This window comes from Mastigoproctus giganteus, chromosome 4 (genome assembly GCF_048544385.1).
Source record: "Mastigoproctus giganteus isolate SK-2022 chromosome 4, ASM4854438v1, whole genome shotgun sequence".
In the NCBI taxonomy this organism is placed as follows: Eukaryota; Metazoa; Arthropoda; class Arachnida; order Uropygi; family Thelyphonidae; genus Mastigoproctus; species Mastigoproctus giganteus.
In genome coordinates, this window is record NC_143578.1 from 148,599,114 (window position 1) to 148,626,775 (window position 27,662).

General features: G+C 38.0%; 1 protein-coding gene across 1 annotated transcript in view; it reads right to left on the reverse strand.

Annotated features, from left to right (window-relative positions):
• The window catches only part of LOC150087120 (twitchin-like), a 3,511,780-nt gene that overhangs the window by 1,248,337 nt on the left and 2,235,781 nt on the right, over positions 1 to 27,662 (reverse strand). The window contains 2 exon segments of the mRNA XM_090372971.1: positions 2,299 to 2,586; positions 27,478 to 27,607. Coding sequence (XP_090229097.1) covers positions 2,299 to 2,586; positions 27,478 to 27,607 — 418 coding nt within the window.

A 27,662-nucleotide genomic window follows, 5' to 3' on the forward strand; every position in this document is an offset into this window, starting at 1 on the left:
CATGCATTTTTCTTCTCTGCCATATGTCTCATTAGTTCATCTGACATCCATTTAGGCCTAAACCTTGAACAATATTTCTTAGTTGGTATGTAAAGCCTAGTAGCTTCCAAGATAAGTTTTTTGAATGCTTCCCATTTTGAATTTGCTGTTGGTAACATCATCAGTTGGTCCCACTGTATAGAATTTAAATACTGTCTCAGTCCATCGTAGTCTCCTTTACGGAAGCAATAACCCTTCCCTTTACCCCTAATGGTAGTTACCTATTTGAGTAAATCCCACTTCAGCACACTGTGATCACTTCCACCTAGTGGTTCATTTATCTGCAGATTCTTAATGCATGAAAAATCACTACTGATAATCAAATCAAGAGTATTACTCCCTCTAGTTGCCTCCCGAACATGCTGATGTAGAAAACAATCATCCAATAAATCCACAAAAGCCTTGCTAGTGTGTGAGTGACCAGCCCCCAAATTCCAGTCAATATCTGGGAAATTAAAATTCCCCATTATAAGACTTTCTGATTTACTGGCCCACTCTATTTCCCTGTACAGTTTCTTATTATACTCATCAGAGTCTTTAGGCCTATAGCACACTCCTACTCTCAATTTTGATCTCCCAATGCTTATGTCACACTAAACTGACTCGACACTGCACTGTCCAGCGATGTCGACTGGCTTCACTTCCTTGGATTTTATGTGTTTCTTAACTAATAGCATAATCTCTTCTCCCTTCCTATCCTGTCTATCCTTTCTGTAGACGTTGTACTCCCCAAATTCCAGTTCTGCATTCCTTATATCTGTGTGACACCACGTCTCTGATATCCCAACAATATCTGCCTTTGATGTTTCAGCAATACCTCAAATTCATCAAATTTATTTACTAAACTCCTAGCATTGGTGTACATGCAAGTATACATGCACCTGTTTCTATTCTTAGCTACCCTAACACAACCCATGTGTTTACTTGTACCGCGGCGCCTCCGTAGCCAGGTGGGAAGGAGCAGCAGTGCGTAGCACATGCTTCTTGATTAGACCGGGGTTCGAGCCTGTCACCACCAAATACGTAGGATGTGGAAAGGTCAGGGTATGACCATCGCATATCCCGGAGCAATATGACCTTAGTTGATAATGCTCCTTAAAACCAAACAAACAACAAACAACTTGTACAGCAATGACGCGCAGCAGTCTCTGAAATATCCTGTATCTTGTTTTTCAGGCTTCTGTTCATTCCAATAGAAGCAGTGCAAGAATCTCTTTCACCTCTACCAGTGGCTACTGTTAATCTATTAGTCTTTTTCCCACTTTGTATCAGGCATCATTTCAATGTATTTTATATTGTGAAATACTTCAGAGTAAATTGCCTACCTCATATACTTCTAATAAGTAACACTTCTCCATTTAGAGATGCTTGCTTTTATTATTCTCAGTTGAGTACCATCATCTAGGTGGCACTTTTGCAGAGTTTATTGATTTCTTGTTGGTAGGCAGGTAAGTACCCACGGTGTAAGAGCTGACAACCCAGTTGTGAGTTATTTACACACAAAGTGAGAAATGTCAAAAGGTATATATTCAGGCTACTAAACCTTTAGGGCTATAAGCTTCAAAGTATTAGAAACTTCAGACTATGGTATAATATGGTGCATTTGCATCACTGTTTATTTTGAACCTTTCAACTTGACCACTAACCAGGAGTCAAACTCCAAAACTGTAGTAGTAGTAGTAATACTCAATAGAGAATAAGTAACAGTGGACTTTTCTAGAAAAGTGTTACTTATTGAAGTAAAAGAGATAGGCAACTCATTGAGTTAAAGATTTTGCAAAATGGGATATAGTAAAATGATGCGTTATATACGAACTTTTAGTTTGATTTGAAAATTCAACTATGAACAATGATGTAAATGCACAATGCTATATCACTGAATTAACTAGTAATTAACTGATAACAAGATTATTAGTTATTTACATTTCACTTCTATTAATCACAGAAAAACTAAAAAGTGCAGCTAATTTATAGAAAGAAAAATTGAAAGAAACTGAAATGTAACACACACATACATTACACAAATTTTTACATCAAAGGACACATTAGTGAACTAATGAATGCATTTCAGTTAACAAATATAACATTGATGATAGTGAAATCGAAATAGGGATAATTAGGAATTAATATATATAAAATCTAATAGGATGACTAATTAGCATAAAGCTATTAAATATATTATGAATTGTTACTTTGGTTAAAAAAATAAATTGGTTAACTTTAAAAATTCTTAATTTACTCAGATAAACTAGGACATACCATAAACTAGAACAGTTATGTCAGCTGAATCTTCTCCATATTGATTTTTGGCCAGTACCGTATATTTTCCACTATCTGTTCTCTGGGATACAGGAATTGTCAAATTCACACTTTCATCTAGAAATTCTGTCTGAATACGATTGCTGGGAATTATAATTTTTTTATTGAAAGACCAAGTGACACTGGGTGATGGAGCTCCTGTTAAAGGTATATTAATGTTGAGAGGATCAGTAGCTCTGACTCTGATTATTTTCCCATACAGTCCATTCAGATGAAGTTTTGGTTTCTCTGTGTTATAAACAAGAATGAAATTAAAACATGAAGTTCATTTTTAAGTAATTTCAATATATATTCCACTTTATTATAATAATATCATTGTTTTATCACTAGTGATAAACATTTTAAGAAAATAAATGTTTCAAGTTCTTTCAGTAAATTGCATATTAATAAGTGATTTTCAGAACAGCACTGTAAGCACTACTTCCTGTAGCATGGCACAAGGCTGTAGTCAAAGATTCAAGGTGACTGATTGGTGTATTACAACTCAGTTCTTTTAACAACACCTTAGGGTGGACAAAATGCAATATGAAAATATAAACATTCTTTTTTAAAAACAAACATATTTGAAGCCAACAAAATTCATTACAATCAGTGGCAAACTATGCTAATGCAGTGCATTTGGGGCCAACTGCCCTCTGCCCGAAACAGAAAAAAAATTTAAGTTTTTAGTTATGTTTATGATAAAATTTACTATGTCTACGAATAATAATTTTTTTCACACAAAGCATGTTTATTGATTGCTAGCTGCACAGCACAAATGAAACTACAGTAAATAGAGGTGAAATGTATTAGCTTCCAGGGCAATTTTTAAGGATTTTTTTATTTTTACCAAAACAAATATTTTCAGGGGGAAGAGCCACACTAAACTTTGTATTGGGGCCCACTTTTTCTAGTTACGACACTGATTACAATTCTTCCAAGTTATTCTTAGTGGGAAATTATTTTTCAACAGAAAATCTCTCACTTTCGCTCGCTCGTGCTCGCTCTCTCTCTCTCTCTCCTTCCCTCCCCTTAAATACCATACCTCTATTTCACTCTACAAGAGACAGACTCTTTACTGTCTTTTGTCCCTTATTCTGTAAGGATATATTGGTTAATAAATCCCTTACAGAATAAGGAATATATTAAACAATATATTCCTTACTCTATTCAACTTCCTTTAGGATATGATACCAAATAATCTATTATTTATATATTTATGTACACACATACATACACATATGAATGAAATTCATTAAATAAAGTAAAAGCAATCTGCATATTAAAGGTGCACATCAAGTATGCTACATATTGAGCCAAATTAAAATATGATGTTTATCTAGATGTTTATCCGCATCAAGTATGCTACATATTGAGCCAAATTAAAATATGATGTTGGTTGGCAGCACGTTTTAGTGTTACAGCATGAACATCTTGGCTTCACTTTTGGATGTTGTTATTTAATACTTTTTAGCATAAAATCTACTTTTGCTAAATGCAGTTGTTATAAATTTTTTAATCATGCCATTTATGCTGCAGCAACTTTACTTGCATTTCTTTGAACTTTCAGTATAATTGAAATGAATACGAATTTGTAAATGCACGAGCTGTACGTAGTTTATGTGAATATTTTGATTATGTAATAAATAGTTAAAAACTATATATTTTGATTATATAATATTTTTCTAACAAGTGTTTTCCCCATCAGCAAATATAATCATATTTTTAGGTTGGTTAGTTGGTTGGTTTGGATTTTATTGGCACATTAGTAGGTTATAATGCACCAAAATCAGGTCACATAAAAAATAACAGTTAAGATTTCAATGACCTAATAAATTAGGTGATTATATCAAAATTTATAACGATAAAAAAATATAAGATCCGTACAAAAAAGGTAAATTTTAAATAAGAGTGAAAAGGTTTAATGATTTTAAATAACTAAATATGGCTGACATATGGTCATTATCAGATAAAATTTCAGTGTAAAAGGCTCAGTCAGATGACTAAAAGCAGTAAATTATAAAACAATTCTATAACGTGAACACACAGATAGAAAATATCATATAGTTAAAAATGTGTCACAGTGCTCACACATAGAGGAGCAAGGAATGTGTAAGATAACTCCGTGACCCTCAGCAGCAAGGAATGTGTAAGATGACTGTGTCCTATGTGGAGGTAACCAAGAAAATTCCTTTCTATGGTTACTGTGCAGATTATACTGACAGTGTTTGACTACAGGCTTTGTCTGATACAGCTTGTTTATGACCTGCCTGTGCCAAGTTTATTACTGAATTATTATTTATTCATATTCATATTTAGCATTAGCATTAGTAGAGGCATTTGATGCAAGAAAGCAAGCTTATGCAGCATCAGCCAAAAAAAAAAAAAAAAAACCACTTCCACTTCACCCCTCTGTTCTTTCAAAATACCTGTCCAGCTGAGCCTTAAACTTATTTAGGCTATCAACCTCCACTACACGGGATGGAAGTCTGTTCCACCAACTAAACACCCGCTGGCTAAAGGCAAATTTCCGCACGTCTATCCTATATCTGTCTTTCCTCAATTTGAATTTATGCCCTCTCAGGTGATTTTTCTGAGCTAGAGGAAGAATCCCATCAGCATTGAGCATGCTTAAACCATTCAAGGCTTTATACATCTCTATCAGATCACCTCGCTGGTGCCTAGTCTCCAGACACTGTAATTTGCAAAACTTAAGCCTTTCTTCATAAGAGCACCCCTTTGTTCCATTCACTAATCTTGTTGCCCTTCTCTGTACTCATTCCAGCAGCTCTACATCCTTCTTGAAATGAGGCCTCCAGACCTGTATACAGTACTATTTATTCATATTCCTATTGTCTGTGCAGGGGACTAGCAAGTTATAGACTTACAGGATGTTGTGGCTAATCTGGCTAAACCTGGCTGCAGGATTAGCCAGTCAAAGAGACAGAATTTAAATTCTATACAGTGGGACCAACTGATGATGTTACCAAAAGCAAATTCAAAATAAGAGGCATTCAAAGAATTAATCTTGGAAGCTACTAGGCTTTACATATCAACTAAGAAATATTGTTCAAAGTTTAGGCCCAAATGGATGTCAGATGAACTAAGCAGAGAAGAAAATGCATGAGATACACATAAATTAATGGGTGATATGGAAGCCTATGATAGATATAAGCTGGTTTGTAACCAAGTCACAATGAAGATTAGGCAGGCAAAGGCAAATTATGAGAAATCCTTGGCAAAGGATGCAAAGAAAAACTGAAAAGAGTTATTTACCTATGTAAACTCTAGAAGGAAAGGGATGAATCAGATTGGTCCACTGGTTATTGATGGTTCAACTGTTGATGAACCTGCTCAGGTGGCTAACAAACTACATGAGTATTTTGCATCTACATTCATACATGAGGAGTTATTCAGGGAGGGGAATGCCAGAGGTGAACAAAACTCTGGCAGTGAGCTAGATGATTTTGTAATAACTGCGAGGAAAGTGGAGGAGAAATTGTTAAAGTTAAACATAAAAAAGGCACCCGGGGTGGGTGCGATCTGTCTGATTTTATTAAAGGAGGCAGCAGAGGAAGTAAGCAAACCCTTAGCCATAATTATGAGAGCTTCCTTGGACTTAGGGAAAGTACCCATGGACTGGAGATGTGCAAATGTGACCCCAATTCACAAAGGATGATCAAAGGGTGACACAAGTAATTATAGACCTGTTAGTTTAACTTCTGTTCCAGGGAAATTAATGCAGTCGCCGGTTAAAGAAGCACTACAGGATCATCTAGACAAGACTTCATTTACAGCTCGGACACAGCATGGTTTTGTTAAGGGGAAGTCTCGTCTGACTAATTTGATTGGATACTATGATGTGGTCACAAAGGAATTGGATGCAGGAAATAATTTTGATATCATATATTTGGATCTTAGAAAGGCTTTTGATACTGTTGCACATGGAAGACTGCTGCACAAATTGGAACAGTGTGGCATTGGAGGCAAATTGCTGCTATAGATAAAGGGATGGTTGAGTGGGAGAAGACAGAGAGTGGTAATCAATGGACACTGCTCTTCGTGGACTAATGTTATTAGTGGAGTCCCTCAGGGTTCAGTGTTGGGTCCATTGTTGTTTTCTGTATTTATAAATGATATTGATGATGGTATATCAAGCTTAATGTCCAAGTTTGCAGACGATACGGAGGTTGGCAAGCTTGTTAAGGACACTAATGACAGTACGCTGCTGCAACAGAATCTAGAAAAGTTGAGCAAATGGGCTGAGAGATGGCAAATGAAGTTTAACATTGACAAATGTAAAGTACTACATATGGGAAGCAGTAACACTGACATTTGTAGAGAATGAAAAGGACCTGGGGTTAACTGTGCAGGCAGATATGAAGTTTTCTGAGCAGTGCAGATGGTTACTTGTCATAAAGATTAAGGAGTATTTTATGGCTCTATATTTAAAATTAGTATTAGTAATGGGAAATGATGCAAGAAAGCAATTTTTTTTAAACATCAGCCAAAAAAAAAAAAAAAAAAGTTCCCATTTCACCTATTATTTTCCATCAATAATTTGTCTTGTTCTTCCTTGAATTTATTTAACCTGTCAACTTCCAAAACAGATGGAAGTTTGTTCCATCAATTAATTACCCACTGGCTAAAGGCAAACTATGCACACCTCCTCAACTTGATTTGTGCCTCCTCGTGTGAGTAGTATGAGCAAGAGGAAGAATCTTAATCTGCATTGAATTGCTGAATCCATTCAATAAGATCACGTCGCAGGTGCCTAGTCTCCAGACCCTGCAATTTGCAGAACTGAAGCTTTTCTTGTGAAAGCAGCCCTTTGTTCCCATCAACAATCTTGTTATCCTCTGTACTTATTTCAGCAGCTTCACATCCTTACTACATGAGCCCTACAAACCTGTATGCAGTACTCAAGATGTGACCTCCCAATTGTCTTATACAATGTAATAACCACCTCTATCTCTGCTAGCAAAATTCCTGTATATCACTGACAACAACCCATAAGCTGTCCAGAAAGCCTGTCTACATTGCACAGAGAACTTCATATCTGCCTGCACAATTATCCCTATGTCCTTTTCATTTTCCACTAAACTAACTGTGTGGAGTTATTGCTATCCATATGCAGTACTTTTCATTTGTCAATGTTAAACTCCAATTGCTATTTCTCAGCCCATCTGCCTAACTTTTCTAGAACCCGTTACAGTAGCATACCATCATTCTTGTCATTACTCACCAAATATAGAAAAACAATGGACCCAACACCAAACCCTGGGGGTCTCCACTGATAACATTAGTCCACGAAGAGCAGTGTCCATTGATTACCACTCTGTGTCTTCTTCCACCCAATCATCATTTCATCCACAGCAGCAACTGGCCTTAATGCCACACTGTCTGATTTGTGCAACAGTCTTTTATGTGTTTTAAATGTTTTCCTTAAATCCAAGTATTTTATAATATGATATAAAAATTATTTTTTGCATTCCAGTTTTTCTGTGACCAAATCATAGTATACAAACAAATTGGTCAGCCAAGATTTTCTCTTAACAAACCCATGCTATGTTTGAAGTATAATTGCAGCCTTATCTAGATGATCCTCCATTACTTCTTTTACAAGTGGCACCATTAATTTTCCTGGAAAAAAGTTCAACTAACAGGTCTGCAATTACTTGTGCCACCCTTTGATCCCCTTTGTGAATTGGGGATACATTAGCACATCTCCAGTCTGCAGGAACCTGCCCTAATGTGTGAAAGTAGATGCAAAATATTAATTTAGTTTGTCAGAAATCTGAGCAGGATCATCAATAGTCAAACCATTGATATTGAGCGGATTAATTTGATTCATTACATTCCTTTTAGTGCTTACATAACTAAATAAGCCTTTGTTATTTATTTATTTTTTTTTTTTGCATCCTTTGCCAAAGATTTCTCATAATCTGTTTTCACTTGGCTGATCTCTTCTGTGACTTTATCACAGACTAGTTTATATCTACTATAGGCTTCTGTGCTACCTGATAATTTATATGCATCCCATGCATTTTTCCTAGCTGCCAAGTCTCATCAGTTCATCTGACATCCATTTAGGACTATACATTGAAGAGTATTTCTTAGATTATATGAAAAGCATATACTGTATTTCCCCGTGTATAAGACGCACCTTAATTTTGGGGTCCAAAATTTGAAAAAAAAATGTATTACATACATAAAGTTATTGAACTCAAGTTTTATTCATCATAAAATTCATACAACTCATCACTGTCAAAACTCCCATCCATTAGCTTGTCCTCATCTGTGTCTGAGGACGAATCACTGTCTTCATATATTGCCTCGTCCTCAGTTCCATCTATGGCATTTGAAATGCCACACACTTCTTAAATGACTTAACAACGATCTCAATCTTGATATTATCACAGGATCTTTTCACCCAGGTACAAACTTCTCCTATAGTTGGTTTCTTCACTCTTCCTGCTGGTGTAAAATTGTCCCCAGAAGACTTCATCCATTGGTTCCATTTGTCTCTCATGGCAGCTTTGAAGGGTTTGTTTATGCTGACATCAAGTGGTTGGAGCTGGGATGTCAAGCCTCCAAGTATGATGGCAAGTTTTGTTTTTTGCTCTGCAGCAATCTTCTTTGTATTTTTTGTTATGTGTGCCCTGAACTGATCAAGCACCAATAGGGCAAGTTTGCGTAAGAGCCCACCTGGTCTCCTGCTCCAAACTTTCTCAAACCAGATCTTCATCCCATCCTGATCCATCCAACCCTTGTCATGAACGTGGACAATCACTCCTCGAGGAATGTCTTCTTTTGGCATTGTTTTGCATTTGAAAATCAGCATAGGAGGCAGCTTGGTTCCATCAGCACAACAAGCTAGAACAACTGTATAATGGCTCTTTTCATGTCCACTTGTCTTCACAGTTACAGTTTTCACCCCCTTCTTATCAACAGTTCTGTTACTTGGGACATCAAATTGAAGGGGGACTTTGTCCATATTTGCAATCTGTCCCAACTCAAACTGATGTGTCTTCTGACATTGAATGACAAAACGATGAAATTCAAGGACCTTCTGCTCATAGTTTTCAGGCATCTTTTCGGCAAGTATGGTGCGTGTACGCATGCTTAGTCCATTCTGTTTCATGAACCTGAAGCACCAATTGTGTCCTCCTTTGAAATCAGTAACTTCTTTTTCATCAGCAATTCTTCTTGCCTCATGCTGAACCATCTTTATGGGCACAGGAATTCCAATTGCCCTTTGCTCCTCAATCCATATCTTCAATTCCCTCTCTAAATCAAGCCATTTTGCTGACTTGCCTCTAATGGCCTTCTTCTGCCGTGGGTTTCTTCTTCCCATAGCCAGTCTCGGATTGTTTTCCCAGTTGGAGTGGACCAAACTTATGTTCAGCAGCACGATTTCCATTCACTTTTGCAAACTGGATCACTTTTAACTTGAATTCAGCACTGTACGAAAATCATTTCTGGGCAGAACATGACAAAACGTAAACTAATATACTGGTAACAAGTGTGAAACAATGAGCACAAAGACAACAAGCACGAAAAAGCGGGAAATGCAAGTAAAAAAAATCTACAACCACTGTATAAGACGCACCCAGTTTTTATACCCCAAATTTTTCGAAAAAAGGTGCATCTTTTACATGGGGAAATACGGTAGTTTCCATGATTACTTCCTTCAATGCTTAACATTTAGAATTTTCTGGTGGTAATATCATCAGTTGGTTCCACTGTATAGAATTTAAAAAAACTCTCTGAGACCAGTGTAGTCACTTTTATGAAAGCAAAAACCTCTTAGTTTACCCTTTTTGGTCATTACATCTTTAAGAAAAACTCAATTCAATACACTGTGCTCACTATCACCTAGTGGTTCTTTTATCTGCAGATCCTTAACGTATGAATAATCACTGCTGATAATCAGATCAAGAGTATTGCTCTCCCTTGTTGCATCTCTAACATGCTGCTGTAGAAAACATTTATCAGGTAAATCCACAAAAGTATTGTTAATGTGTGATTGACCAATCCACAAGTTCCCTCATTATTTGGGAAGTTAAAGTCCTCGATTTTGAGACATGCTGATTTACTCACCCACTTTATTTATTTGTATAGTTGTTCTATGTACTCATCAAAGTCATTAGGCCTATAACACTCTCCTTCTCTCATTTTTGCTTTCCCAGTGCTTATATCATACCGAACTGATTCAACATTACACTGGCCACCCATGTCAACTGGATTCACTACCTGAGATGTTATGAGCTTCTTAAGTAGGAGCATAACCCCCCCACCTTCTCCTATCATGTCTGTCTTCTCTTACATTGTACTCACCCATATTCAAACTCTGCATCCATTATATAGAGTAGCTCTATATTCCTAGCTACGATACTTAGTTTAAAGTTTAACTTAGATAGAAATTTTGTAGGTATTACTTAGTATCAGTAAAGGTATCAAATCCACGTGTTACAAGTTGCAGCTCCACTGAACGAGAACTTTTCTAGCCATATTTAGGCGCTTTATTGACCAATTGTTATATTAAATTACTTTCTATAATTAGCTTATAAAACTAGTCAGGATCCTTAGTTTATTCTGAATTGACACAGCGAGATTTGGAAGTAAATTAACACTTAAGTGTCCGTAGCTTTACCGTTCGTAACTTGCTGCCATTGTTATACGATACAACGTTATATCCCGAACTAGATAACGTTAGTATAAGTTAGTATATAATATAATATTGTCAATTAATCAGTAAAATCTATTAATTTTATTAAACTTCATTGTCAATTAAATTGTACTTTTTAACTAAATACATATAAAGACTTAAATTACAAAAGTAACATAATTAATTAATACATAACTTGATACGGAAGTTATATAAACGGAACTCGCAGATAATACTCGATACAGAAAAATATATACAGCGTTATAACTGTGTTGGGATACAAGTTTAGGGTTATAATTTTGTACTGAAATTGAAATTAAATTGAAATCATGACTCAGACCAGAGCAGCAAAGCAAAAGGCTCAAGCCAATGGTAGTGCTGTGGCTCAGGGGAGAACTGAGGGGGGCAGTTGCCCTCTGAATCACAGCCTTTTAAAATGCACTGCTTGCTTGATGTTTGCTGAACAATCGGGTATGGGACATGATATTGCCATGGGGGATGTCTTTGTGTGTGTGCGATGTAAGGAGTGTAAGGAAATCAGACGACAACTCAGCATTGTTATGGGCCTACATGAGGGCTTGAAGGACAGGGTGGATGCCCTCGAAGAATCTAAATTTTAGGGGGGGCCTATCAAGCTCTCAGCTGCCCACATCAACGCCAGAGCTTGCACTTGTCATCATGCAACACAGCGGCAATCCCCCAAGGCAGAATGCACTGGTCCCACAGGAACTAGTAGTTGTTGGTGATTCTATTGTCAGCGAAACAGGGAACATGTTTTGTAAAAAGGATAGGTGAAACAGTACCAGGGTATGTCTGCCAGGGGCAAAGGTTGATGACGTTGTAGAGCGGATTTCAACTTTTAAGGGCACAAAAGGTGATATTGTTGTACTCGCTGGCACTAATGATATTAAGAGTAGCAGACCAGCGGAATTACTTAACAAGTACAGGTCACTGTTGAAATAAAGCCATGAATTAGGGTTGAATTTGAAATGTCTGCAGTTCTGCCCAGACATGATAGGAAGGAGTATATGATGAGAGCCTTGTCAATCAATTCAGCCCTGGAAAGATTGTGCAAGGCTCAAGGGATAGAATTTTTTACAGGCTGGTCTGTACTTGTTAACAGGAGAGACTGCTTCTAAAGGGATGGGATATACTTAAATAGAAAGGGTGCAAAAATATTTGCTGATGCTATTGATACAGTGTTAGGTGGGTTGGAAAACTGCTAGCTTGAGGTGATACAAGGAATAATAGGTTAACAGTAGCCACTGGCAGAGGTGAAAGTGATTCTTGCACTGTTTCTATTTGAATGAGCAGCAGCCTGGAAACAAGATGCAGGATATTTCAGAGACTGCTGGGAGTCATTGCGGTACAAGTAAACAATGGGTTGTGTAAGGGTAGCTCAAATTAGGACCAGGTGCATGTATACTTGCGTGTACACCAATGCTAGGAGTTTGGAAAATAAATTTGATGAATTTGAGGTATTGCGCAAAACAGCAAAGGCAGATATTGTTGGGATATCAGTGACACCATGTCTCTAACATCCCACCACGTCTTTATATTGTTGGGATATCAGAGACGTGGTGTCACAGAGATATAAGGAATGCAGAACTGGAATTTGGGGAGTATGTGTACAGAAAGGATAGACAGGATAGAAAGGGAGGAGGGGTTATGCTATTAGTTAAGAAACACAAAATCCAAGGAAGTGAATCCAGTCGACATCGCTGAACAGTGCAGGGTTGAGCCAGTTTGGCATGACATAAGCATTGGGAGATCAAAATTGAGAGTAGGAGTGTGCTATAGGCCTAATGACTCTGATGAGTATAATAAGAAACTGTACAGGGAAATAGAGTGGGCCAGTAAATCAGAGAGTCTTATAATGGGGGATTTCAATTTCCCAGATATTGACTGGAATTTGTGGGTTGGTTGCTCATACACTAGCAAGGCTTTTGTGGATTTATTGGATGATTGTTTTCTACATCAGCATGTTCGGGAGGCAACTAGAGGGAGTAATACTCCTGTTCTGATTATCAGTAGTGATTCTTCATGCATTAAGAAACTGCATATAAAGGAACCACTAAGTGGCAGTGATCACAGTGTGCTGAACTGGGATTTACTCAAAGAGGAAACTACCATCAGGGGTAAAGGGAAGGGTTTTTGCTTTCGTAAAGGCGACTAGATGGTCTGAGACAGTATTTAATTTCTATACAGTGGGACCAACTAATGATGTTACTAACAGCAAATTCAAAATGGGAAGCATTCAAACAACTTATCTTGGAAGCTACTAGGCTTTACATACCAACTAAGAAATATTGTTCAAGGTTTAGGCCTAAATTGATGTCAGATGAACTAATGAGACATATGGCAGAGAAGAAAAATGCATGGCAAACATATAAATTAATGGGTGACATGGAAGCTTATGAGAGATATAAGCTGGTCTGTAATGAAGTCACAAAGGAGATTAGGCAAGCAAAGGCAGATTATGAGAAATCCTTGGCAAAGGATGCAAAGAAAAACAGAAAAGAGTTCTTTACCTATGTAAACTCTAGGAGGAAAGAGATGAATCAGATTGGTCCACTGGATATTGATGGTTCAACAGTTGAGGATCCTGCTCAGGTGACTAACAAACTAATCAAGTATTTTGCATCTACATTCACACATGAGGAGTTATTCAGGAAGGGGAATGCCAGAGGTGAAGTAAACTCTGGCAGTGAGCTAGATGATTTTGTAATAACTGAGAGGAAAGTGGAGAAGAAATTGTTGAGGATAAACATAAAAAAGGCACCCCGGGTGGATGGGATCTATCTAGTTATATTAAAGAAGGCAACAGAGATAGTAAGTGAACCCTTAGCCATAATTATGATAGCTTCTTTGGACTCAGGGGAGGTACACATAGACTGGAGATGTGCAAATGTGACCCTGATTGACAAAGGACAATGAAAGGCTGACACAAGTAACTATAGACCTGTGAGTTTAACTTCTGTTCCAGGAAAATTAATGGAGGCAATGGTTAAAGAAGCACTGTAGGATCATCTAGACAAGACTTCAGTTATAGCTCAGACACATCATGGTTTTGTTAAGGGGAAGTCTTGCCTGACCAATTTTGATTGGATACTATGATGCAGTCACAAAAGAACTGGATGCAGGGAATAATTTTGATATCATATACTTGGATCTTAGAAAGGCTTTTGATACTGTTGCAGATGGAAGACTGCTGCACAAATTGGAGCAGTGTGGCACTGGAGGCAAATTGCTGCTAGGGATAAAGGAGTGGTTGAGAGGGAGAAGACAGGGCGTGGTAATCAATGGACACTGCTCATTGTGGACTAATGTTATCAGTGGAGTAACTCAGGGTTTAGTGTTGGGTCCATTATTGTTTTCTGTATTTATAAATGATATTGATGATGGTATATCAAGCTTAATGTCCAAGTTTTCAGACAATACAAAAGTTGGCAGGATTGTTAAGGACACTACTGACGCTATGCTGCTGCAACAGGATCTGGAAAGGTTGAGCAGATGGGCTGAAAGGTGGCAAATGTAAAGTACTACATATGGGAAACAGCAACCGCAGAGCAACGTATCAACTCTGTTATAATACACTGACAATGGTAGAGAATGAAAAGGACCCGGGGGTAATTGTGCAGGAAGATATGAAGTTCTCTGAGCAGTGCAGACGTGCTACAAGAGTAGCTCATGATGTCTTGTCAATGATATACATGAATATTTCTAGCAGGGATAAGGAGGTGATTATTCCCTTGTATAAGGGAATGGTCAGGCCACACATCGAGTACTGTATACAGGTCTGGAGGCCTCATTTCAAGAAGGATGTAGAGCTGCTGGAATGATTACAGAGAAGGGCAACAAGATTTGTGAATGGAACAAAGGGTTGCTGCTACGAAGAAAGGCTTATGTTTTGCAAATTACCGTGTCTAGTGACTAGGCACCGGCGAGGTTATTGTTATTGTTGTTTGGTTTTTAGGAGCATTAGCAACTAAAGCCATATTGCTCCAGGAATATGCGGTGGTCATTCCTTGACCTTTCGGCATCCTCTGTATTTGGTGGTGATGGGCTCGAACCCCTGGTCTAATCAAGAAGTGTGTGCTACGCACTGCTGCTCCTTCCCACCTGGCTACGGAGGTGCACACTGGCGAGGTGATCTGATAGAGGTGTATAAAGTATGGAATGGTTTGAGCCTACTCAATGCTGATGGGTTTCTTCCTCGTCGATGGGAGTGCTTTTTTTTTTTTTTTTTTTTTTTGGCTGATGCTGTATAAGCTTGCTTTCTTGCATCATATGCCTCTACTAATGCTAATGCTAATATCTGGGTCTGCATCTCTTATACCTGCATTCCTTTACCTTTGTTTACCATCACAATTATTTGGCTAATAAATTTAAAAGTGCAAATGGTCTCTAAAACAAGGGCTGTAATATGCACACTTCTCTAATCTAATATAATCATTAAATACTTCAGTGAACTACGCAAACTCAATATTTTATATTCCTTCCTGATTGGTCCTGATTCCTTCCTGTAGCATTATGCTACATAATGTAACTACCATAATGTAAATTACATTATGTAACTACATAATGTAACTACCAAGATTTCTAAGTAAGATTTTTATGATTTCTCTTCCACAAATTTTTCTTTTGTTGAATACTGGTTGTATTACTGGACTTCCTTTAAATCTAACTCTCAACCAGAATTGTTTGTGGCTGAATGCCTTGGTTATACAGAATTCCATATGTTCATTGTAATTAAAAATCTGGTCCTTGTCAACCTCAATAATTCAACATAGATTATCTGGTGCCTCACTGGATGGAAGATTCTCCATAGATCAATTAGAATTAACCTAGTGATGGTAACGCAAGTGTCCCTCAAAAATAACATTGATGAGTTAAAAGTTATTTAATAATTAAAATTCTGAAATTTTCCTTCTTTCCTAAATATAGTCAAACATTTACTGGAATAATTTCTAAAGTGATTTAGAACCTGTCACGAGAACCTGTCAGGTACGCAACACCATTTTTTTGCACGACTTGAATTTTGTATGAAGTGCCAACAAGGCTGTTTGTTTAAAGTTTCATGTGACTTGTTTTTCCTGTTATCAAGTCAATAAACATCTACTATCTTACCCTAGTTGTTTTTGAAAGATTTATTATCATTTTCATAACACATGATAACACAAAACACAGTATTCTTTCAAAATAGCCACAGTTCTGCGGAAGCAACATATGTAGTTTCAAATTTTGCACACTGTGAAGAACTAAATCTTCTCATTTAGAAATAAGCTTGAAAATTGAAGTATCTCGTAGTATTGAACCTAGATAATGTTTTTTTTTTTTTTTTAAAGAATATTTATATACATAATAAGCAGAATTATATGTGCATGTGCAGCTTGAAATTTTATGCACTTAATGGAGGTTTAAATTGGAAGAGACTGGTGTTCTGCTTTATGACTAATCTTCTTCTTCTTTAATGCTGCCGAATGGCGCTTGCGACTTCGTTTTGATATTGTTCTCTGTCTAGCGCTGCGTGTAGAATTTGTGCTGTTGTCATGTGAAGCCAGGTGTTGATGTTATTTAGCCATGCCATTTTTGGCTTGCCTGGGCGTTTCTTGCCTTCGATCTTTCCCTCCAGGATGAGTGGTAGTAGGTGATATTTTTGTTGGTTCCTAGTGATGTGACCTAGATATTTGCATTTCCTGCTGATGATGGTTTTGAGCAGGTCCCGTTCCGTGTGCATGTCCTGCAGGACCTGTACGTTGGTTATCTTGGCTGTCCACGGGATTTTCAGCATTCTTCGGTAGAGCCACATTTCGAAGGCCTGGAGCTTTTTTGTAGTGGCTGATGTTAGAGTCCAGGTTTCTACACCGTAGAGCAGTATTGGCCAGATGTAGCATTTCAATGTGCGTAATTTGAGCATGATGTTCAAGCTTCTGTCGGTGAGGAGGGTTTTCCACTTGGTGAATGCCTGCCTGGCTTGTTCAATTCTGCTTTTGATTTCAGCCTCATGGTTCAGCTGGTCATCAATGAGTACTCCGAGATACTTGAAGCGGTGTATTTGCTCTAATTTTTCATTGTTTAGTTTGATCGTGATTTTGCTTGCAGTCCTGCTGCTGACCTTCATCACCTTTGTTTTCTTTTTGTTGATTCGTAGCCCCCATGCTTGGCTTTCTATGTCCACTTCGTTCAAGATGGTCTGTAAATCTTGTTCTGAATCCGCTATTAGTGCTGTGTCATCGGCATATCTTAAGTTATTGATGTACTGTCCGTTAACATTTATGCCGATGTTCTTGTCAGCCAGTGTTTGGTCGAAGATCATTTCCGAATAGATGTTAAAAAGAATGGGAGATAATGGACAGCCTTGCCGGACGCCTTTTTTTATTGGAATTGGGTCTGTCAGGTCGTTGTCATAGCGAAGCCGGGCTGTTTGATTCCAGTAGAGAGTTGTAATAAAGTTGATATCGTTGTTTTCAAGCCCAAGTTTTCTCAGTCTGTCAATTAGACGGTCGTGGTCTACTGAATCGAAGGCTTTCTCGTAATCAATAAAACATATATACACGTCTTTTTGACTAATATGACTAATAAGTTTTTTAATAATTGTTGTTAGCAAAATAAATTTTTTTTTTCTAAAAAACAAGAAGTAAAAAAAAAAAAAAGAAAAACTTTAAAACATTTTTCAAAAAAATTAAGAAGAAAATGGGCACCTGTTAAGTGCCCAGTCACCATTTTTGCTACAAAAGGGGAGTCAACACTACTGCCCAGGTTAAACCCCCTTTATGCCCATCATTAACAGACTTCCAATGGTTGAACAACACTTTCCTTTAAGAATTATTAAAAATATAAACACTCATGCTTATTATTAATAAAGAAATCTTGGCTGATGCTGCAGAGAGAAAATTTTTTTGCATAGGCATAAACAATTATTAAATTTATTTGAAAAGTCCTTCACCTACTATCTCTCTACTTATATATATATATATATATGATTATTTCATATTAAATATATTTCTACTAAGCTTTAATATTTTTTTATTATATAGCAATTAATTTGTTATCAAAGTCGCCTTTTTTTTTTTTTTTAATGTTACCCTTCTTGTCACTTTTTATGGTTTTTGTACTATTGGTGGAGTTTATATTTATGCATTTTGGTAGAATTTTTTCTGTCTATCCAGTATTTATGTATTAGCTTAATATATAAACTTAATACACTCTATATTGGCTTAATACAATAAGCAGATCTCGACTGATTGAATTGATTGATTAAATCTTTATATGAATCAGAGGTCTTTTACCAAGCTTAAAACAAAAGAATAACACCAATACTGTAGGGCATATCATAAAAGTCTTCACTGAACACTTAGCAGACATGATTAAAACAACACAGCATAGTGTATGATGAGAGAAACTACCATGAATGAATGCTCTGCACAACTTTCTCAAAATAACTCGCAATTATTAGTAGCAATTTTATGGGATCAATGCATACCTTTAGGAAAGCAAGTACAACCTACTATCAATAAATACTCAATTGTGAAATTTTCAGAACATCAGTGGTGTTTTGGACAATATTACTGTGTATGTGTGTGCACATGTGTATGCGTGCATGTGTTTTCCAGTCTGATATGAACCTAGTGCATGTTGAAAAATCTGGAATAACTCATATGGAAAAACCTACTCACTTTGTTTGACTAACTACAGCCCAAGTGAAAGGGGCTTTAAGAATTTCTCTAGCCATCAATGGGTTTTGAACCCAGATGCCTCCAATTAGCAAAAATTATTGAATTATTATACTGTCATGGAGGAAGACATGACACAATTGTGGAAATCAATTTTCTCTAAGGATTTCTATCCTCTGTAGCTTCAAAAGGTGCCAACAAACCAATGCTGTTCATTTTAAGAATAACCAAACAAGATTTTTAAGGCATACTAAGTAGGGTAATCTGTTAAATACAGATTTTTTAACATTCCTCTGTATTGTTTATTTTGATATTTCGTTATTACCTTTTGTTGTTAACACCACTGTAATAATATCATGATAATAGACGAGATGATATAATGGCCAGCGTTCAATTATTTCGATATAGGGTTAACACAATCCTCCATTCTTCAATGACCTGCCACCTATCACTTCTCTAAAATTTAAGAAGGCCTCCCTCGAGCCTTCTTACTTTCACTATGTTTTTTTCACTTAGAGCTCTCATGCTATATTGTGAAGTCAATTCCTCCAGATCTAGCATTAGCATTAGAAGAGGCATACGATGCAAGAAAGCAAGTTTATGCAGCATCAGCCAAAAAAAAAAAAAAAAACTCCAATTTCACCCTTCCATCCATTCATTCCAAATGCCTGCCTAGCTCAGCCTTAAATTTATTTACACAACAAAAGATGGAAGTCTGTTCCACCAATCAACTACCCACTGGCTAAAGACAAATTTCTACGCATCTATTCTACAACTGTCTTTTCTCAATTTGAATCTGTGCCCCCTCAGGTTCTTAATCTGAGCAAGAGGAAGAATCCCATCAGCATTCAGCTTGCTCAAGCCATTCAGTGCCTTATACACCTCATTTAGATCACCTCACAGGTGCCTACTCTCCAGGCACTGCAATTTGCAGAATATAAGCCATTCTTGCTAATATCACCCCTTTGTTCCTCTAAGTTCTAGGTGTCGCACGACCATTACATTGTATAACGAGATAATCACCTCCCTGTCCCTTCTAGCAAAATTCCTATATATCATTGACAAGACTCCATGACCTGCCCTGGTAGCCCGTCTGCATTGCTCAGCAAAATTCATATTCGACTGCACAATTACCACCAGGACTTTTTCACTTTCCACTTCCCTGAATGTAGTACCACACAGTTGGTACATTTATCTTTGGTTATTGCTACCCATATGCAATACTTTGCATTTGTCAATGTTAAACTTCAGTTGCCACTTCTCAGCCCATTTGCCCAACTTATCTAGATCCAGTTGGAATAGCATATTGCCTTTACTCTAGTTAACAATCCTACCAACCTTTGTATCATCTGCAAACTTGGACATTAAACCGGATATACCTTCATCAATATCATTGATAAATAAACAAAACAACAATAGTTCCAACACCAAACCCTGGGGAACTCCACTAATAGCATTTGTCCACAAGAGCAGAGTTCATGGATTACCACTTTCTGTCATCTCCCACTCAACCATTCCTTTATCCTTTCTAGCAACTTCAACTTAATGCCATATCTCTCCAATTTATACTGTTGTTTTGATGCTGTTGCACATGTGCCTTCCATGTGCAACAGTATCAAAAGCTTTCCTGAAATCCAAGTATATGATATTTTCTGGCATTCAGTTCCCTTGTGACCACATCATAGTATCCAATCAAATTGGTCAGACAAGACCTACCTTTAACAAACCCATACTGTCTTAACTATTTCTGCAGTCTTGTCTAGATGATCCTGCAATGCTTCTTTAACTAGTGATTCCATTATTTTCCCCAGAACACAATTTAACTAACAGGTCTATAGTTACTCGTGAATTGGTGATACATTTGCGCACCTCCAGTCAATGATGACCTCCCCTGACTCTAAGGATGCTCTCATAATTATGGCTAAGGGTTTGCTTACTTCCTTTGCTGCCTCTTTTAATATAACTGAATTCCCATCTATCCCAGGTGCCTTTTTTATGTTTAACTTCAACAATTTCTCCTCCACTTTGCTCTCAGTTATTACATTAGCATTAGCATTAGTAGAGGCATATGATGCAAGAAAGCAAGCTTATGCAGCATCAGCCAAAAAAAAAAAAAAAAAAAAAAAACCCCTTCCACTTCACCCCTCCATTCGTTCGAAATACCTATCCAGCTGAGCCTTAAATTTATTTAGGCTATCAACTTCCACAACAAGGGATGGAAGTCTGTTCCACCAACCAACTACCCACTGGCTAAAGGCAAATTTCCGCACATCTATCCTACATCTGTCTTTCCTCAATTTGAATTTATGCCCTATCAGGTAATTATTCTGAGCAAGAGGAAGAATCCCATTAGATTGAGCATGCTCAAACCATTCAAGGCTTTATACACCTCTATCAGATCACATCGCCGGTGCCTAGCCTTCAGAGACTGTAATTTTCAAAACTTTTAAGCCTTTCCTCGTAATCACTTAGCTCCCTGTTAGAGCTTGATAAACTTCTGACACCCCTCATTGAATAAATCTTCATGTGCGAATGTAGATGCAAAATACTCATTCAGTTTATCAGCTACCTAGCATGATCATCAATGGTCAACCCATCTTTGTTAAGTGGTCCAATCTGATTCATCCCTTTCCTTCTAGAGTTTACATAAGTAGAGAACTCTTTGAGGTTTTTCTTCGCATCCTTTGCCAAGGATTTCTCATATTCTGCCTTTGCCTGCCTAATCTCCTTTGTGACTACTTTATATCTGCCATAGGCTTCTGTGTCACCTGATACTTTATATGCATCCCCCATACATTTTTCTTCTCTGCCACGAGCCCCATTACTTCATCTGACATCCATTTAGGTCTAAACCTTGAACAGTATTTCTTAGTTGGAATGAAAAGCCTAGTAGCCTCCAAAATTAAGTCCCTGAAGGCTTACAATTCAGAATTCTACATTGGTAACATCATCAGTTGATCCCACTGTACAGAATTTAAAAATTTTCTGAGACTCCTGTAGTTACATTTACCAAAGCAATAGCCCTTCTCTTTAGCCTTGATGGTAGTTAACAACAGCAAATTCTAAGTGAGAAGCATTCAAGGAATTAATCGTGGATGCTACTAAACATTTTGTACCTATTAACAAATACAGGGTGTCTCAAAAACATTGGTACAAATGTTTAGGGGAGGTAGGTAACATCTAAAGGAATGTGAACGGCATAGGAATCCATAACCGGAAACATCACTGTAAGTCGGTAGACGGCACTGTTCATCAATTCGCGAAAGGGAAATTTTCTGGTTTACTCATTCAAGCAGTAGTCGCCGCACGAAGAGCATGCATCGATATACAAACTGTGAGCTGGCAGACATGCACCTAGTGTATGGATTAGCAGAGGGCAATGGATGAGCCACTCAACGAATTTATGGAGAATGCTTCCCAGGCAGACATGTACAGGACCACCATTTGTTTGCGCGTGTGCATCAAAATTTGTGTGATTATGGGTCCTTTAGAGGTAACAGGAGTAGTGCGGGCAGACCATGATCGATGCGAACTCCCAGCATGGAAGAAAGTGTGTTGAATGCAATCCAGAATAATCCTACTACCAGCACACGTGCCGTTGCCTCTGCCTTAGGAGTGTCTCATTGCAGTGTACAGCATGTCTGGCACGACGATTCCTTACACCCCTTTCATCTCCAAAGGGTTCAGTTACTGCTCCCCCAAGATCATCCTGCACGTGTGGCTTTTGCGCAGTGGTTTCTCCAAGGAAGTGTTCAAGACTTGAATTTTCCAGCCTATGTTTTGGTCACGGATGAGGCTTATTTCACTCGGGAAGGCTTATTCAATCAGCACAATGCTCATGTGTGGGCTCAAAACAACCCACATGGTGTGCGCCCCATGCGGCACAACATCGCTTCGCAATAAATGTGTGGCCAGGTATGGTCGGTGACTGCTTAGTCAGCCCAAACCATGTTCCCTGTTTCCCTGACAATAGTCACCAACAACTATTAGTTCCTGTGGGACCAGCACATTCTGCCTTGGGGGTTGCCGCTGTGTTGTGTGATGACCAAGTGCAAGCTCTGGCGTTGATGTGGGCAGCTGAGAGCTTGATGGGCCCCTCAATTTAGCTCCTTCGAGCGCATCCACCCTGTCCTTCAAGCTTTCATATAGGCCCATAACAATGCTGAGTTGTCGCCTGATTTCATTACACTCCTTTCATTGCGGTGCCCTTAAGGTGATAGAAAATGAAAAAATCTGAGGGTAATGGTGCAGTCAGATATGAAGTTTTCTTCATATCTGACTGCATATTTGAAGCAATGCAGACAGGCTGCCAGGGCAGGTCATGGGATGTTGTCAATGATATAAAGGAATTTTGCTAGCAGGGAAAAGGAGGTGATTGTCCCTCTGTATAAGGCAATGGTCAGGCCACGCCTTGAGTACTACGTGCATGTCTGGAGGCCTCATTTTAGGAAGGATGTAGATTTGCTTGAGCATGTACGGAGAAGGGCAACAAGATTGGTGAGGGGAATGAAAGGATTCTCTTAACAAGAGAGGCTTAAGGACTGCAAATTGCAGCGGCTGGATACTAGGCACTTGTGAGGTGATCTGATTGAGATGTAAGGCCTCGAATGGGTTGAGCACGCTAAATTCTGATGGGATTCTTCCACTTGTTTCTTCTCTGCCACAAGTCTCACTAAAGGGAGCATAAATTGAAATTGAGGAAGGACAGATGTAGAATAGATATGCAGAAATTTGCCTTTAGCCAGTGGGTGGTTAATTGCTGGAAAATTTCCATCTGTTGTTGTGGAAGTTGATAGGTTAAATAAATTCAAGGAGGAACTGGACAAAAATTTAGAGGGGATTGTTTTGTAATTTTTTTTTTTTTTTTTTTTTTGGCTGATGCAGCATAATCTCTTACACTTGCTTTCTTGCATCACATGGTACTACTACTACTACATCTTTAAGTAATTCCCACATCAGTACATAGTGATCACTGTATCCCAGTGATTCCTTTATCTGCAAATTCTTAATGCATGAATAATCACTGCTGATAATCAGATCAAGACTATTGCTCCCCTTGATTGCCTCTTGAACATGTTGCTGCAGAAAACAATCATCCAATAAATCCAAAAAAGTCTTGCTAGTGTGCTATTATCCAACCCACAAGTTCTATTCAATATCTGGAAAGTTAAAATCCCCCATTATAAGATATTCTGATTTAATGGCCCACTCTATTTCTGTGCACAATTGTTCATTATACTCATTAACACAAACACCTATAACACAAACACCTACTCTCATTTTTTCTTTTCCAGTGCTTATGTCACACCAAACAATGTCAACATTGCATTGTTCACCAACATCAATTGGGTGCACTTCCTTAGGTTTTATGTGTTAACAGCATAACCCCTCCTCCCTTCCTCTATTGTCTATCCTTTCTGTATACATTATTCCCCACACATTCCAATTCTGCACTGCTTATGTCTGTGTGACACCACGTCTCTGATATCCCAGCAATATCTGCCTTTGATGTCTTGACTAGCACTTCAAGCTCATCAAATTTATTAACTATACTCCTAGTATTGGTGTACATGCAAGTATATATGCTCCTGATTTTTTAACATTCCTATGTATTGTTTATTTTGATATTTCGTTGTTAACACTACTGTGATAACAGATAAGATTATATCATGGCTAGCGTGTGCAAGTGTTCACTTATTTCAATATAGAGATAATGCATTCCTCCATTCTTCGGAGACCTGCCACCTATCTCTTCTCCAAAATTCAATAAGGCCTGCTTTAAGCCTTCTTGCCTTCACTATGTTTTTTTTTTTTTTTTTTTACTTAGGGCTTTCATGCTACACTGCGAAGTCAATTCCTTCATATGGAAGGAAGTGAAGCCAGTCGACAATGATGGACAGGGCAGTGTCGAGTCAGTTTGGTGTGACATAGGCATAGGTAAATCAAAATTGAGAGTAGGAGTGTGCTATAGGCCTAATGACTCTGATGAGTATAATAAGATACTGTACAGGGAAATAGAATGGGCCAGTAAATCAGAGAGTCTTATAATGGGGGATTTTAAATTCCCAGATATTGACTGGAATTTGTGGGTTGGTCACTCACACACTAGCAGGGCTTTTGTGGATTTATTGGATGATTGTTTTCTACACCAGCATGTTAGGGAGGCAACAAGAGGGAGTAATACTCTTGATCTGATTATCAGTAGTGATTCTTCATGCATTAGGAATCTGCAGATAAAGGAACCACTGGGTGGCAGTGATCACAGTGTGCTGAAGTGGGATTTACTCAAGGAGGTAACTACCATCAGAGGCAAAGGGAAGGGTTTTTGCTTTCGTAAAGGCGACTATGATGGTCTGAGACAGTATTTAAATTCTATACAGTGGGACCAACTGATGATGTTACCAACAGCAAATTCAAAATGGGAAGCATTCAAGGAACTAATCTTGGAAGCTACCAGGCTTTACATACCAACCAAGAAATATTGTTCAAGGTTCAGGCCTAAATGGTTGTCAGATGAACTAATGAGACATATGGCAGAGAAGAAAAATGCATGGGATACATACAAATTAATGGGTGACATGGAAGCCTATGATAGATATAAGTTGGTCTGTAACCAAGTCACAAAGGAGATTAGGCAGGCAAAGGCAGATTATGAGAAATCCTTGGCAAAGGACGCAAAGAAAAACAGAAAAGAGTTCTTTACCTATTTAAACTCAAGAAGGAAAGGGATGAATCAGATTGGTCCACTGGATGTTGATGGTTCAACAGTTGAGGATCCTGCTCAGGTGGCTAACAATCTAAACGAGTATTTTGCATCTACATTCACACATGAGGAGTTATTCAGGAAGGGGAATGTCGTAGGTGAAGTAAACATTGGCAGTGAGCTAGATTATTTTCTAATAACTGAGAGGAAAGTGGAGGAGAAATTGCTGAGGATAAACATAAAAAAGGCACCAGGGGTGGATGGGATCTATCCAGTTATATTAAAGGAGGCAGCAAAGGAAGTAAGCAAACCCCTAGCCATAATTATGAGAGCTTCTTTGGACTCAGGGGAGGTACCCATGGACTGGAGATGTGCAAATGTAACCCCAATTCACAAAGGAGGATCACAGGCTGACACAAGTAATTATAGACCTGTTAGTTTAACTTCTGTTCCAGGAAAATTAATGGAGGCACTGGTTAAAGAAGCACTGCAGGATCATCTGGACAAGAATTCAGTTATAGCTCAGACACAGCATGGTTTTGTTAAGGGCAGGTCTTGTCTGACCAATTTGATTGGATACTATGATGTAGTCACAAAAGACCTGGATGCAGGGAATAACTTTGATATTATATATTTGGATCTTAGAAAGGCTTTTGATACTGTTGCGCATGGAAGACTGCTGCACAAATTGGAGAAGTGTGGCATTGGAGGCAAATTGCTGCTATGGATAAAGGGATGGTTGAGTGGCAGAAGACAGAGAGTGGTAATCAATGGACACTGCTCAACGTGGACTAATGTTATTAGTGGAGTTCCTCAGGGTTCAGTGTTGGGTCCATTGTTGTTTTCTGTATTTATAAATGATATTGATGATGGTTATCAGGCTTAATGTCCAAGTTTGCAGACGATACCAAGGTTGGCAGGGTTGTTAAGGACACTACTGATACTATGCTGCTGCAACAGGATCTGGAAAGGTTGAGCAGATGGGCTGAGAGGTGGCAAATGAAGTTTAACATTGACAAATGTAAAGTACTACATATGGGAAACAGTAACCCCAGATCAACGTATCAACTCTGTCATACTACGTTGACAGTGGTAGAGAATGAAAAGGACCTGGGGGTAATTGTGCAGGCAGATATGAAGTTCTCTGAGCAGTGCAGATGAGCTGCAAGGGTAGCTCATGGTGTCTTGTCAATGATATACAGGAATTTTTCTAGCAGGGATAAGGATGTGATTATTCCCTTGTATAAGGCATTGGTCAGGCCACACCTTGAGTACTGTATACAGGTCTGGAGGCCTCATTTCAAGAAGGATGTAGAGCTGCTCGAATGAGTACAGAGAAGGGCAACAAGATTAGTGAATGGAACAAAGGGTTGCTCTTATGAAGAAAGGCTTAAGTTTTGCAAATTACAGAGCCTGGAGACTAGACATCGGCGAGGTGATCTGATAGAGGTGTATAAGGCTTTGAATGGCTTGAGCATGCTCAATGCTGATGGGATTCTTCCTCTTGCTCAGAATAATCACCTGAGAGGGCATAAATTCAAATTGAGGAAGGACGGATGTCGGATAGATGTGCGGAAATTTGCCTTTAGCCAGCGGGCAGTTGGTTTGTGGAATAGACTCCCATCGCTTGTTGTTGAAGTTGATAGCCTAAATAAATTTAAGGCTCAGCTGGACAGGTATTTCGAACGAACGGAGGGGTGAAATGGGAGTAGTGGTTGTGGTTTTTTTTTTTTTTTTTTTTGGCTGATGCTGAATAAGCTTGCTTTCTTGCATCATATGCCTCTACTAATGCTAATGCTAATATCTAAATATCCTTTTGTAATTTAAATATTTACAACTACTGAAGAAGAAGAAGAAGACAAAAAATCTTGCATTTTAACTAAGAGGTCTTTAGGCTCAAATTGGTGTGTTTAGTTTGCATTTTAAAAATTTCTGCTTTACCGAGTGTTGGCTGCTGTTCACTTAATCACAACAATTTCTTTTATGTCATTCAGTAAACACAAAAGAATTATGATAATCTCTTCTACAAATTTCCTAACCATAAAAAATAAAGAAACAATAATATATTATTTTATAGAAATGCTGTATACCTTTCATTGGTTTGGCAACAACAGGTTTTGATGCTGTGCTAGGTTCTCCAGAACCAGCTACGTTATTAGCAATTACTCTATATTCATACTGATGACCATCAGTAACTGTATTATCAGTATAACTAGACCCCTGAAAAATAACAAAAAAAAAAAAAAAATGAATGAATAATAAATAGAAATAGTAA